General features: G+C 42.1%; 1 protein-coding gene across 5 annotated transcripts in view; it reads left to right on the forward strand.

Annotated features, from left to right (window-relative positions):
* ncor2 (nuclear receptor corepressor 2) overlaps nucleotides 1-14,991 on the forward strand; it is a 94,734-nt gene that overhangs the window by 58,630 nt on the left and 21,113 nt on the right. For all 5 annotated transcript variants that reach the window (XM_030142501.1, XM_030142498.1, XM_030142502.1 and 2 more), the window contains 9 exons: nucleotides 39-93; nucleotides 187-285; nucleotides 2,926-3,059; nucleotides 4,747-4,907; nucleotides 6,073-6,135; nucleotides 11,090-11,232; nucleotides 11,390-11,528; nucleotides 13,180-13,609; nucleotides 14,569-14,689. In XM_030142501.1, coding sequence (XP_029998361.1) covers nucleotides 39-93; nucleotides 187-285; nucleotides 2,926-3,059; nucleotides 4,747-4,907; nucleotides 6,073-6,135; nucleotides 11,090-11,232; nucleotides 11,390-11,528; nucleotides 13,180-13,609; nucleotides 14,569-14,689 — 1,345 coding nt within the window. The remainder of the gene's footprint in view (nucleotides 1-38; nucleotides 94-186; nucleotides 286-2,925; nucleotides 3,060-4,746; nucleotides 4,908-6,072; nucleotides 6,136-11,089; nucleotides 11,233-11,389; nucleotides 11,529-13,179; nucleotides 13,610-14,568; nucleotides 14,690-14,991) is intronic.

Genomic DNA, 14,991 nt, shown 5'->3' on the forward strand with positions numbered 1-14,991 from the left:
GTTTGTTCTGTAACACTCTTGTTCTTCTACTCTTACAGGTTTATTCAGCACCCCAAGAACTTTGGTCTGATTGCGTCGTTTCTAGAGAGAAAGGTATTGATTTGTCTTTTTTGTAAGCATATTTGTGTGTTCCTGAGTGATGCAATCATCTTATTAAATATACCCAACTGTTGTTTTATATTTCAGACGGTGGCAGAATGTGTGCTCTTTTACTATTTGACCAAAAAGAACGAAAACTATAAGAACATAGTGCGGAGGAACTACAGACGCCGGGGAAGAAGCCAGGTATTCTCACCTGTCAGTCTGACTATTCAGAAGCATGCTTTCCTTTACATCAACACCTACCCATACTGTCTGCTTCGTAGGCCTGAAAATGTTAGATGTTCTTCTTACTTGGGAAGTCATTCATAGGCAGATGCATTGACATTATCAGTGTCCTGTTGCAAACGGGTCACCTGCTGTAAGGCATTTGGCTCATAATGATAGTAACTAATACTATTAGCTAGAAAAGTTTATTTTTTATTTCAGTCTTTACGCTCATATTCCATTTCAAATGCATCTTGACAGTAGCAACATGATGCACTTTGACCATGAACAAAAGCTGTATTTGTCTATTTTACATTTTGAGTCGAGCATTTTAAAAGGGCAAAGCATGGCAAGCAAATGTGTGAAGCTGGTAAAGAAAAGATGCAACTCTGTGAATTATGTCCTTTTTAGCAGCATTAGTGGTGTGATGTCCCTGCACAACAGTGAGGGAGTCTAATCTGTGTAGTATGATAAAGAATAAAGAAACATGCCAAAGGTTGTGCAGTTCGTAATCAAATAACAGTTTTCCCAGCCCTCATGTCAGCATTATTTCTACACTGGCAGCTTTTTTTTTTTTTTAAATATTGGTTAGATCTATTGCTAATGAGCTTCCTGTGATCAGGTACCGGTGTTAAACTTTGTGGCTGTGGATGCTAATGAAATGGCACATTAATTTACTGCTGACCTTTTCTTGTGCGTGCAAGGATGGTGTCTCTCTTAAAGGAACCTCCGCTCATTACCTGGTGGTTGCTCCACATCACACAAGTAGCAAGTTGTACTAATGATTCACAGTCACAAATGGAGGTAGCCACAGAAGAGGAAAATAAAGTGCAGTGCTCTGGGTAAAAAAAAAAAAAAAGACTGCAGATACTTATAGAATATTTGGAAATGGACAAGATAGTGAGTATAGTTACCATCTTAATGTAGATGTTAATGTGTTTTCAGCCTCTTTGAGTTTTTTCTCCCCTCAGCAATGAACTGAAGTGGATGCTGTGTATAATCCATTTGGTACAGTGTAGAGCTGCTTTAGGATCAGCCTGCAGCATGTATGGATGCACAGTGCTGACAGACCTCTGTAGTCAGAGTGGATGGAGATTATTAGGCTGATGATTTGTCTGGAGACTGGCCTAACTGTTTGAGCAGCACATATGGCTCAAAGACATTAGGTCTTATTGAGTTACGGCTGTTATTTCTTCTGTGCAAGGTAATCTCAAAGGAAAATGGCATTAGCGATATTATGCAAATGGAGATAAAGGTAATTTCTATGAGTGACAGGTGCATTTTTGTCTTATCTCTGTGCTATTTTGTTCGCTTTAATTTTTCTGTTCCTCTCTCTGGCTCTACAGAACATTCCCTTCTCTGTCTTAGTTTGTGTCCTTTTTATGTCCCCTTGCCACCAGGCTGATATGTAGTGAAGGTATCCACAGAGGTTTTTGTTTCTTTGGACGCACATTGTCCCAGAGGCAACATCTTAATAGAGTAGTTGTTCTTGTCAGTGCAAGTATGTTTGCTTCATCAATAGTAAATGCTGTTTCAGGTTTTTGGGCAGACTGCATGTCTGTACTATTCTGAACTCTACCCTAAAAGCCCAGACAGGCAGGAAATGGGCAAGGAAGTGGTTCTCTATGCTTAAAGAGCAAAAGTTATACGGCAGAAGCGCAGCTGTAATATCGGAACTTTCATGTCCTGTTTTGTTTGACTATGCAGAAAGTAAATGATAGGATTTTGAGTTAGTATTTTTTTGTGACTCTAAAGTGAAACCAAATCTTTAGAAATAGAGCAGAGAAAATGCAATGGTACTGTTTTACTGTTTTCTCTTCAGAGGACAGATTATCTACATAGACAGCCGACAGTCTTCATAACCACACCATTTGTTTATCGCACAGTTTCTCCACAGTTTTTTTTTTTCCTAAAGAAAATTCTGTCAACATGACTGGTATTTTACAAAATAACTCAAGCCATTGTTTCTGGCACATTTTAAAGTACAGACACTGTGTCCTGAGGTAAAAAAGGTGGAGCAGAGGTTTTAGCCTGTTATGAATTTGAGCAGCAATGCCTAGTTAAATTATAAACTTTAGTTAATGTTAATGTAAAGTGTTGGTTCAGATTCTGGTACTTTTATTTCTATTATCTATCTATGTCGATTTAAACTGTTTTGCTTTAATTTCAAGGAAAAACCAGATGTAAAGAAATCTATATATCTGCCATTGTTGTTTCAGACCTACTCATTTCACAAACCTGGATACACACAAGCCAGAGTTCTCACTTTACAAGGTGCTTTCAGGTCACTAAAAAGGACGCTTTTGAAACACTGTTTACATGTGAATGAGAACCCTAAACATAGAAACAATATATTGATTGAGTAAAATGTATGTATTTGTGTCAACAAGGCATTAAGTACATGACTTTTATTAGCATAATTCAGTATTAATATATCAGAAAAATCACAGAATATGTACCTACATCAGTCTTTCGTGTTTGTCTGTTGTTGAAGTGGTTGTGTTCAAGGTATACAGGTTACAATAGAGTGCTGGTTGTTTGTTTGTAAGTCTGTGTATCTTGTTACCTGAGATTATCTTTGTAATGGAGTGCCTTGTTGTTGCTGTCTTTTCATTGCAGCACGGTCAACAACAACAGCAGCAGCAACAAGTGAACCGCAGCAGCCAGGAAGACAAGGAGAAGGAAGAGAAAGAGAAGGAAGGAGAGAGGGATGAAGAAAAAAATGAAGCTGAAGAAAAAGACGATGGAATGAAGTAAGTTTCATGCTAGTACTGACAAAACCAGCAATGGGGAAATAGGACAGTAAATAGGTACGTGACTTGATGCCAGATCTCTGCTGTTAACCCAACCTCCTGATATTTCTAGCATCTACACTCTTATGTTAACTTCTATCTCCTTAAAAACACAGCTGTAGTAGGCTGCACTGTTTGGGCTAGGTTTAGGTATTGGCTAGAGAGAGCAGATCTGGAAATCCAATCATTCTGTAACCCTTAACTCCCTCCCCGCCAGCCAGACTTTCCACCTACGGCAAATTCAAGCATCCATTTGTTCTCCTTATTAAAACAGCTGTTTTCCTGTTTATGTTTCTCCCCTTCTCAAATGGATGCCAAGTCCTCATTTTTTAAATTCTCTGCTGTTTTGTTAGTCTGCATTTTTTTGGGTGGGTAAAATAAGTAGCACGTTTAACCTGGCTGTCAGTTTTAATGTCACAGTGAGTATGGGTGGCATGTGGGTGCAGCGGCGTACAGGGGTGATTTCAGGCACAGCGCCAGCAAAGGATGCAAAACAACAGATGGAATGTCACTGCTTTCTGTAGCCTGAAAACTGATAGATAATAAATACAACATACTGTCTCTGTATTCATGAACTATACTTTGCTGTCAGATGATGAAGTGCACAACAGTAGTAGAAGCAAGGCAGGCTATATTAGCACAAGTGTCAGATTAGAAGATGCTGAAGAAGCAGTGCTCATCGCCCCCCCCCTGCTCTAAGGCAAAACTGGGAGACTCTGACTCCCAGCACACCCTGCTGCCTGGTTGTCACCCCTGGCACAGCTGGTTCGCCTATATTTAGTGTGCCACCATCTCCCTTCAGCAAGATTAATGGAGTTGTAAGAAGATGAATGGAGTAGCAGTGGGTTCAAACTCAGTGGCTGTCTCCTGGCATGCCATTGTGCTGACACTCAATAAATTATCTAGTAAAAAAAAAAAAAAAAAGAACGAAAAAGCAGTGTCTGCATAAGGGCTCATGTTTCAGGTGCAGGTTTGTGTTTCGATCTGCAGCATTGCTGAATCTCCTGTCAACATTTCATTTCTTGGGTGTATCTCACTATAATCCAGACTTACAGACTTTTTGAATTTGCGACTAACTTAATTAGGCTTTTCCTGTAATGGCATCAAAGAAAAAATTGTATTAGACTTTGTTTCAATAGAATGAACGTTTTGCCATTTTTGTTGAGTTTTTATGCCTGTCTGCAGCTAGAGACGTGGCTAGAGGCTTAATGCCTCCAGGTTGTCTTTCAGGACCACTTTGAGAGTATGTCTTCAACTCAAGGATGAACGGAATTTTTTTCTTTTTTTTCTTTTTCTCTTATTTTCTTTTTTTTTTTTTTTTAAGTTAGATTGTTTTAGATGATTTTGGCAGTAATCATCTAATGCAGTAACAGGCAGTAACAAAATTTCACACGTATAAGTTAAGGAATAAAATCAGTATTGGAAACTACAACTTCACTAATTGGTGGATGCCAGTATTAAATTATATTAAATTACAGGTCTGCCTTAAAAATGTTCAACAGTAGCTGAGTCTCATAAGTTTCTAAACCTTGAGGGTTAAAGAACATCCTTTTTTTAAATATAGCAGCGTAATGCAAAAAATGTTATTATATGCATCCAACATTTTGTGTATCTTTTGCTGAGTTGGTTTGTGCTTTCTGAAATGCAGGGACGACACCTCTGGAGAGGATGCAGAGGATAAAGAGCCCACAGTGGCTTTTAAGGGTCGACGCACAGCCAACAGCCAGGGGCGCCGCAAGGGCCGCATCACTCGCTCTATGACCAGTGAAGTGGAGGAGACAACCACACCACCCATTAACAATGAGCTTGGTCAGTCTCTGCTGCACTGCACCACTTATTACCACTTTTGCTTCTGTTGTATTATTCTGTCTTTGTTCTTATGTTAGTCTCCATGTGATTTTAACGTAAGAGACATGACAAGAAATATGCTTATTTATCACAAGCTACGTATTGAAATAACAGGTAATTGAAAGAAACCTTTTTTACTATGTATAATTGAATTTGACAATGAATCAATTCAATATTCAAATTCAGTCATGCAGGAATGGAGCTCAGCGCTGGTGAAAAATTTGTTTCACCTCGACTTTGTCACCTTTGATCTAGCTGTGTCCTCACCACAAGAGTGCACTGTTGTTCCTTTTGTTTTCACTCATCCAGTCTATCTTTTCACACACATTGCCCACAGGATACCTAGAAGTGATATTGTAGGGAGTCAAAACACTGAAAAAAATGACTGCAATGAGAATGTATTTTAATTGTTATCTATTAGCAGAAGACAAAAGTATATTTGTAAAGGACATAATACACAGCGTGTCAGCAATGTCCCCTATTTAGTTCTTTGTTTCCTTGCAGGTGGTAAGTCAGCCATGCACACACTAACACTCTTGCTGCAGGCTATCAGCAAATTTTGATGTTTCAGCAGTTGTTTGTACCTGCTGCAGTTGCTCCTGCTGCACAGGTTTAGACACAGGGAATCCCCAGGTGACTGGAGCTGTAGGGGCTCTCATCTGCAGCCCCCCTCCACCACTGTTTGTTCTCCTGCTGGCAGCAGTGGTGGCCACTGTGCCCTTCAGAGGTCCGGGTAGAGGACACATAAATGCACGCTCCAGCTCCGTTGACTGCCAGGCAGGGCCAGGGTCGGCCTGGCTTATGGCCTGTGTGGGGAAAGAAGCCAGTTGTTATGTCTATAATCATTAACTGACTTCTCTCCTTGGATTTCCTGCTTCCTCCATCTAAAACAAACAGTCCCTAGCGACCCACACTGCAGTGCCTCACTGGCAAGCAGTTAAAACTACCCCGCCCCCCACCCTCTTATTCTGTTTTCTTCTCCAATTCCTCTCTCTCTTCTTTCTTTCACTTGTCAGTCACTCCCTAACTGACTTTGTGACAACTGCCCACTCCCCCCTCCTTCTGCCGCCTCTAACTCTAACTTGGTGGTTCTCTCTCTCTCTCTCTTGCTCTCTTTTTTAAACAGCCAATCTGGAGATGAATGAGAGCTCTCGCTGGACTGAAGAAGAGATGGAAACTGCCAAAAAAGGTAACACAAAGTAAACCTTTTCTTCTCCCTGTGAGGTGTAAATTCATTGTGTTCAATGTGCATAATAGAGATGCAAAAAAACAAAACAAAAAAACACTAGCAATAACCCACGAACACTTTTTTTTTTCTTTTTTTCGCAATAGAAAAGTGATGAGGCTGTGACTTCCTGTTAGTGAGGCAGCAACTGCCACGTGCTGCAGGGTTATGTCTAAGCGTGAATATTGTTAGTCTGCTTGAGCTAGGGCCGTAGCTCTTTGGAGCTGTTTCCCCTTTTTCTCTGGGTCAAGGCAGCCTGTCTTTTTATCAAGCAGGCTATAAAACCTGCCTCTTATCAGCCAGCCCCTGCAAATGCGGCAGTCATTAACTTGGCCTGTTTATTGTCTCTGACTGAAGATTACCCAGAAGCCTATGGCTGATTCACAGAGGTCGCTGACACTCTGCCCATTTTCCTTCCACCACCAGTGTGCACAAGTGTGTTTCACAGTGCTTGTCGCGTGCAGTACATGAGTCTCTACTTGAGTTACTGATTGAATGAGGTCCTTACTCTCAGTGGTTTTTCACTTGTAGTACTTTTTGGATGGGATTCCCCACTGATCTGTTATAAGAAAATGACTGTCAGACCTGGTTTCTGTTTCTTGGCGTATTTTAAAAAAGACACATTTCATGTGGCATAAAGATGGCTAGAAGCACTGCTGTTAGCATTATCAGCTTTTGATTTCTTACGTTATCAGTTCTTAAATTGCATTTTTTTTTTTTAAAAACTTGGTCTCAGGTTCCTAAGTGTTATTTTTGTAAAGTCAAATCCTGGTGTCTCCTCATGACTCAACACAATTCTTCTGCAAGGCGGCTGCTTTGTGGCCATTTCTACAAGGTGTGTCATCATCAGCCTTCTGTGACTCTCAGTTCTGCTTATGAGTAATTTAACCTGTCGTTCTGAATAATAAATAGTAGATTAAGTCTCTTCTGAGTTCCTATCAGTATCTTTAACCTGATATTGAAACTGCATTTGGTTTAAGCAAGTTATCACATTCACCTTACTGCACGTGTCAGTATGTGTGACATCTCCTACAATTTGGGGTTTGCATTTGTGTGTTAATGGGTTATTTTGTGATAACGGGTGCTGGCCTGGCTTGAACATGGTCCTGTGTAGTAATCCTGGTTAATGTCTTCAGTTCCATTCTCCTGCAGTGGGATTAGTGGGGCGCTCCATCCCAGAGGATTAGCCTGGCAGCTCGGTGGGAGCAGGGCTTCTATGAAGGGCTTATGTAACTGCAACCATAGAGCTCCAACTACAGTATCAAGGACTGAAAACGACGAGCTGCTCTTGCTCATTTTTCATTAGTTTTAACAAGTACCTCCACATCTGCCAAAAGGGATTCCCCTTCCAAGAACGCACACCCCTCAGTACCAGTTTTCACTTCGTCACAGTATTGGGTAAACTTGTCAAGGTGGTTTCCCTTACAGGTACTTCACGTGTACATGTTTTAAAGAGGCTTGGGCATCCTTATGTTAATGTGTTTATCCCCTTGAGCTAAACAGATCTGAATAATGGCATTTATAGTGTCTGGCTGAACATAAGCAAGCATGGTAGGGCTGTGAAAGATGTCACACTCTGGGGTGGCTCACACTTGTCTTCACTGCTCATAAAGATACCTCAAACAAGGGGCAGCTAAGCTTTGTACACCGCCTCCCATAAACCTTCCATCTCTGCCTGTGTGTTTAGGTGTTCAAGAAATGTGTTGCAAAGGTTGTGTCTTTGCGTATACACAGAGCTGTATGTGTTTGCATGTGCACCCTTCTTGGCAGGTGTTTATGTAAGTGCACTAATCTGCCAGGCTTTGCTTGGGCGCAGGCAGGCAGCTGGATAATGGCCCCTGCTCTGCTTGCTGGAAGAACCCATTTAAAGGAGCAGCAGGTAGAGAATGCTAGATTATCTTTTTTTCCCCCTTTTTTTCCTCCGCTGTGGCTCTATCTCCGTTTCTCTCTCTGTCCGTTTCTCTTGGGTGGGAGATGGCAGCGGCCCAGATTGGCAAGTGCTGTGGAAGATTTGGCAAGCGACTCTTTCCCCCACTCACTTTCTCTCTCCTCTCACTCTGTGTTGTTATAGACTGGGGAGAGGTCACATTCAAGATGAAAAGCAGGTCAGTCAGGAAAAATGTGAAAGCCTTTATGCTTTCTCATGGTATCAACATCAACTCCCTCTCTCCCCCTCTTGCCTCCCCCTGTTCTCTCTTTGCTTACTCTCCATTTCTATATCCTTTCCCTTTCTCCATTGTCTCTTTGGCTCAGTGGCTCTGCTCTCTCAGTGGCTCTGCTCTCTCTATCTCTCTCTGCTCTCTGTTTACTCTTGGACTGCCTGTGTGTGTTTGCGTCTGTGTGCTAGAGTATTAACAAGAGAGACAGAGAGAGGGTTCGAGTGAGTGTCTACTCACTCATGCGTTTGTGTGTGCACTGGTTAGTGTGTGCGTGCTTGCTTCTGTGCCTGCTGGCAGAGTGAGGCAGGGGGAGGGACGGACTGACTGAGGGAGGGAGGGAGGGAAAAAAAGAGAGATAGAGGAGAGATCAGATGAGGGGAGAGAGAGGCTGAGCACATAGCACCGCCCCACAGTCCCACTTTCCTGTGGAAGTCTTCCCAGACAACCGCCATTGGGGAGAGACACGGCAAAGAAGAACAGACCAGCACTCACTGAAGCACAGGGGGTACACAGTGAGAGGAAGGGAGGGGAGAGGCCAGGAGCATGTGCTGTTTTGGAGCATGTCAACCTGACACCGGCTCAAGTATCAAGCCAGCTGGCAGGAAGAGCACAGAGACTGAGCTGTTTTCATCTCTGCTCTGGATCGGAAGGCCCAGCCCTGAAGAGCTTCCCGGCTGGCCCTCCAGAGATCAGACTGTCTGATAGTGTTATCCAGAGCAGGGGCCACGAGACGACGGCTGGAGTGACAGGCATGTGACAGACAGGAACAACCACGTTCTAGCTGCACAAGGTGTTGATTGGACTCTCTCTGGGAGGAGCTAATGGGAATACACTGTTCTTATTGGGTGCGAGGCTACCACCTGCTTCAATATGGCTGATGCTGATTGGATGCTTGTTCCTTGTGTGTTGCTCTAGCAACTTAGGCCCTGAGTCAAGCAGAGCTGTTTTGGATTATGCTTTGTGTACTTGCATACTGTGGAATAAACGCAGTGTAGTTGGAGGTCATAACAAAGTGACCTTTGACTCTCTGTAAATTGAATTGTAGTGTACATTACCGTGGGTTCACTAGGTGCAAAAAAGGTGCTTGGGTGCTTGTCTTACTGGTTTGAATGTATGTGATACCGTGCTGCTGTACGTGTCTTTGATAATGTTTTGCTTTTGCACAAGTGTGTTTTTGTGTAGTCGGCTGTTAAAGGTTGATAGTTGGTCATGGACTCTTGTGGAGTAAGCTGGGGACACCAGAACTGTTTTCTTTTCTGCCTTATAGAAGCTTTTCTAGCAAAGCCTTTAGTGGCAACGATGAATATTTCAGCTGAAATATCTCTTCCACTTTAGGACATGACAGGTTGTAGGTGCGCAGTAGCTTTCAGACAGCAGTTCAGACTTTAAGATCACCTTTCCTTGTTACAGTTCTTTTTATACTGGCATTAATAAATTCTCCCCATTGACACTGACAGCAGATGTTGTCAGACTTTCAAAATGACACACCTATGTCAGTTTGGAGAAAAATACAGTGGTTGTTACAAGAGATTGCTTTTATTAGTTGATATTCATGCATTTTCATATCGTCATTATAAATGTTCCTGTCAAAATACAAACTGTTTTCTAAATCTGATTTCTCAAGGTGTGATGGATAAACTGTGTGAGTGGTGCTCATAACGGTAGAGGTGAACAGTTATTTAAAGTATTACTTATTCTTGATAACCATGTTGCTATCAGTCAGACATCCTGATTTATACAAGGATAGACAGGGCTGTAAATGGCTGTCCTTTTTTCTCCTTTGGCTATGAGTTGTGCTTGTTGTCCTACTGCCTCCATTAAGCGATGAGGTGCAGAGACCTCTGAACCCATGTCCAAGGTTGTCCCAGGAGGTTTTGGCACTGTGCCCGTTAATAACAACCACCACACACACAAACACAATTTGAGAGGCTGTCCTGCTGCCAGGACCTGTCAGGCTGGCACAGGAAACAAGTGGGTGGTGTAAGCTAAGCCTCTTATAGCACACACTGTTAATGAGCTGCTTTTAGCTAACAGCCGACTCTAGAGGGGAAACACCGGCGCAAATTCTACACTATCTGTCTTTCTCACTTACTCGGACATACACACTGACTGCTTTCTATGTGTCTTCTTTTAGCACACATACACTAAACAGTTGTGTATATGCGTGTGAGTGTGTATTTTCATGACAGGTTGATCTATCACAGCTCTGGCCCAGCGGGTGCCTGTAGACTCTTGTGTAAGGCACAGTCATGTGGTTGACTGGGTAAAGGACCAGGGTTTCTTGGAACTGGGTCACATCAAAGTCAGTCAGAATATGACACAGAATGACCCCGGTGGGGAGAGTTAGTGATGTCATTCGTCTGAGTGACAGATCAACCACCACACAAGCCCTCCCCTCACTTACTTTCTTGTTGTATATTTTGTATTAAGCCACGCTCCTGCATGGAAAGCAGGACTGTGTTAATTTGGTACCACAAACTTAACTCCCTGGCTATGCTCCAGGTCTGACAGCTGTTTTGGGACAGATGTTTATTGCCATTGATTTATTGCAGAGTCTCTTGCACTGCGCACTATTAGTAATAATATAAAAATTAAATGATCATTAGATTTACTGTCTTTATAAGTGCTTGACTTCCATCATTTTTTACAGCTTCACAGGAAACCCTATTTGATACGGAGAGGAGATGTTTTTGTTATGCAATGCTACGTCTGCCTGTCCGGCATGCTAATCCTTCTGCTTAACCATCTGTTAATTCCAGGCCTTCTCCAGTATGGTAGAAATTGGTCCGCCATCGCCAAGATGGTGGGATCAAAAACTGTGTCACAATGCAAGAACTTTTACTTCAACTACAAGAAAAGGCAGAAACTGGATGAGATTCTGCAGCAGCATAAAATGAAATCGGTAAGCATATGGAAGATTTCTGAGTCATATGTGCTTCATGCTTGACTTGATAATACTATAACTCACGATGGTTACCAAGTAAAGTAGTTAATTCTTTTAGCATAACATCAGCGTTTTTTTTTTATTTTTTTATTTACTATGTGTTTATTTTCACCAGGAGAGGGGGCGAAAGGCCCGTCGCAGGGGCAAAGCCTCACAGAGTGAGGAGGCCAGTGCTCCATATGCGGCTGAGGAGGAGGAGATGGAGGGTTCAGGGGCCAGTGGCAATGAAGAGGAAGCACCTGAAGATGGAGAAGGTACGCCACTCACTAGATATGGAGTTGTCACAGTTCAGAAAATTTAATGATTTATATTCCTTTTGTTAGTTAATTAAGGCTATATTATTATGCCTCCTTTCAGACCCAGTGGAATCAGACAAGATACATTATGTATAACTATATATGTGTTCATCAGTACAAATAATAACAAACAAAAGCAAACTGTACTGGAATACACAGCCATCAAATCATTCCTGAAGAAGATGTATAAGATGACTGCCAGAAACGAACATATTGTGGTTGGACAGATTCAGAACCATCCCAGGACAACACTTTTTGAACTAGTAAAGATGTTGGATGCACAAAAGTATCTTTAGCCACAGTAGAGTGAATAAGACACTACTCCAAAAACTGGCATAAAACCCTAGACTAAAGATTGTTAAAGATAAAGATCTTGCCTTGGAAGGAATGTGCTCTGCTCAGATGAGATTAAAATATGTAACTGGCTGTGATGATCATGGTGAGAGAAAGTTGAGGCTTGAGATGTTGTTTTGTCACTCTAGTAGACCTCACTGGTGGCATCATAAAGGAGAATTATGTGTACATGTTAAAATTTCATCAGTCAGGATGAAGCTTTGACACATATTTCAGAAATGTATTGATCTGGAGTATACTTCCATAATGGTAACAATATGGATTAAGGCCAGCAAAGTAAATATTTTAGAGTGGCCATCACAAAACCCTGACCTTAATCCAATACAACATTTGGGGGCTGAATTGAAAAGGCGAGTTTGTACAAAGACACCCACACACCTGAATTAGTTGCACAAGCTCTGTAGGAGGAGTGGGCCAAAATTCCTGTTATGTGGAGCTTGTGACAGGCTACTGCAAGCATTTTATTCAAGCTGCACAAAGACAACCCTATAAATATTTAAGTACAAGTAAACTTTTGATCAACTGAAAATATGACAAATATCAATATAGGACAATATTAGAATGTAGCTCTTCTATCATTCTGATATTTCACATAATCAACGTCATGAAGTTGGACTTAGTCTGGACTAACTGAGTGAATAAAGAAGAAAATTTTTTATGTAGCTTGCATCATCCAGTTGTTTCCATTGCCAGTTTATATGTAGAGAAAGGTGTTCTGTAAATTGACAAACATTTCCTTTACTTCAGTATTTAATCATGTAAAATGAGTCAAATCCTTGTGTGTGTTGTTTTAGAGATGTCGTTTGTGAAATGTATGGAATGAAGTAAAATAGATTTCTTAACAGGGTTACTGTGGCCAAAATGTCCTGTTTCTGAGCCTTAATGTAACCATGTAAACCCTTGAGTTGCTCATTGTTGTAGCTCAAGGAATCATCTTCCACTGTGACAAGCATAATAGTGCCCTGAATATACGGCTCTAGTCTGTTGATAGAAGTATACTGTGTAGTCTGTACTTCCACAATAGAACGCTGAAGCCCTGGGGGATTCCGTCCATCAACCCAATTGGTTTTGTGTTCCTCCTTATTGTACAGTGAAACCTGATTACACAGAAGAGTGGCACTGTGGAGAATCTGGTTTAGCAGAAAGAGATGGAGAAAAGAGGGAGGGGGAAAAAAAAGGATATGGAGATAAAATATGGTTTACAGTAGACACTTATTCTCATCCTCTGATCTATGTTTCTTTGTTTCTCTTTCAGGTGGAGCCAACAACAGCTCTGACACGGAGAGCTTGCCTTCGCCACACTCATCAGAGGACAGCAAGGCCAAGGAGGATGGCTCATGTAGGTCAAAGGGCAGCTCTAACTCTGGAGACAAGGAGGCAGCTGGCTCCGACATGGGCCAGGCAGGGGATGAGAAACCTCCAGTTAAAGAAGATGCAGACGCTGCCATCAAGCAGGAGATAAAGACTGAGACAGGGGAGCCCATTAAGGATCAGCTGCAACCACCACCTCCCAGCGACTCCACAGACAAAAAACCTCCCACTGCGGACACAGAGGATGTGAAAAGCTCCACCAAGAGCTCCAAGAAGGACCATGGGGCCAAAACAGGCTCCCATGGCGACAGTGACTCTAGTGCCACTTGCAGTGCTGATGAGGTTGAGGAGACCGACAACACAGATAAGACCAGGTAAGGCTTATCATAACAGTAGTCAAAATTGGTTTTTCAAAGCAACCCCCCCCCCCCCCCCACACACACACAACATTTTCTATTTTATTGTTTAATAAAATAATAGTTTTCTAGGTATTTCTATATTGTTTTACTGATGATTTCTGTGAGCCTGATCAAGCCTCTCGATGTCAAAGGGCTTATGGTTTTTGAGGGTTGGTTTACTAGGTGTCCTACTTCTCTGGTCTACCACAGCAGACAACACAAAATAAAGCATCGAAGGTTTTGAAGTGTTTTTAGTTGCCTAGCTACACTGTACTGCAGTGAAGCCGTATTTGGAAAACCACTTGTGTGTACGCCACAGGTTGCTCTTTTCTATCAGCCAGAGATTTTATTTGCACTTTGTGTGAATGAGAGTACTATATACAGTGTATATTTTATATATGTGTGTTTGTCTGAATGAGGGCACAAGAAATGGGTGTCAAAGTGCGTGGGAGGAGTGATTAGTCTTGTTTGCACGGTATTTGTTCAATTTTTTCCATGACAGCAGACTGCATGTACTGGCAGAGCCGAGGGAAACGCTGCCCTCTCTGCCAAAGCAAACAAAGGGAGTGAGTGTGTATTTGTGTGTGTTCATGTGTGTGTCTGTGATTCAGTGAGTGCTGTGTGCTTTCGACAGATGTGCAGGCCATGGTACACTTTTTTTCCTCCACATTCTCAACCTGCTTTTACATAAATCCCACATACATCCCATGTATTCCTGTGACGACTCAGCATTCTGTCTTTGAATACTTCATCTAATGAGTAATGATTGTGAGTAAGATGTGCCTCTGCTTCCTGGAGAGAAGGTAGGCAGTATGTAGGACGGAAACATAATCAGATTCTCGAGTTTCCACCATGTGGAGTTATTTTCTAATGCATTGTTGTATAGGGGTTCAGGTGAGGGCACTAACCTATAGTGTTTCTGTCTGTGTTTATAGAATGACTTCTCCACGGCCAAGCTTACTAAACTATGCTCATGACGGAGTCATATCCTCAGCGCTACAGAAGCCCATGGACCTGAAGCAGCTAAAACAGAGGGCTGCTGCTATACCACCCATTGTGAGTCACAAGTTGAATGAATTGAGTTTATCTGCCTCTGTGCTTAATATACACCTAGATTCTCACACACCGTACAACAATCAGGTGAAATGTCAGCTTTGCCAGCCCTTTAAAAGCGTTGTAACCCATTTGACTTGCACTGATCATAGAAACACACTCTTTCTTGCTACCCCTGTCTCCTGGCTTGTAGAGATAACCATATAGGTGGTGAGATTACTAAGTTATATTTGTATAAGATAAGCCAGCCAGATGGAAGATGAAGAGATGGATTGCTTTGTGGAGAAGAAATAAGACGCCAGACA

Source organism: Sphaeramia orbicularis, chromosome 9 (genome assembly GCF_902148855.1).
Source record: "Sphaeramia orbicularis chromosome 9, fSphaOr1.1, whole genome shotgun sequence".
Taxonomy (NCBI): Eukaryota; Metazoa; Chordata; class Actinopteri; order Kurtiformes; family Apogonidae; genus Sphaeramia; species Sphaeramia orbicularis.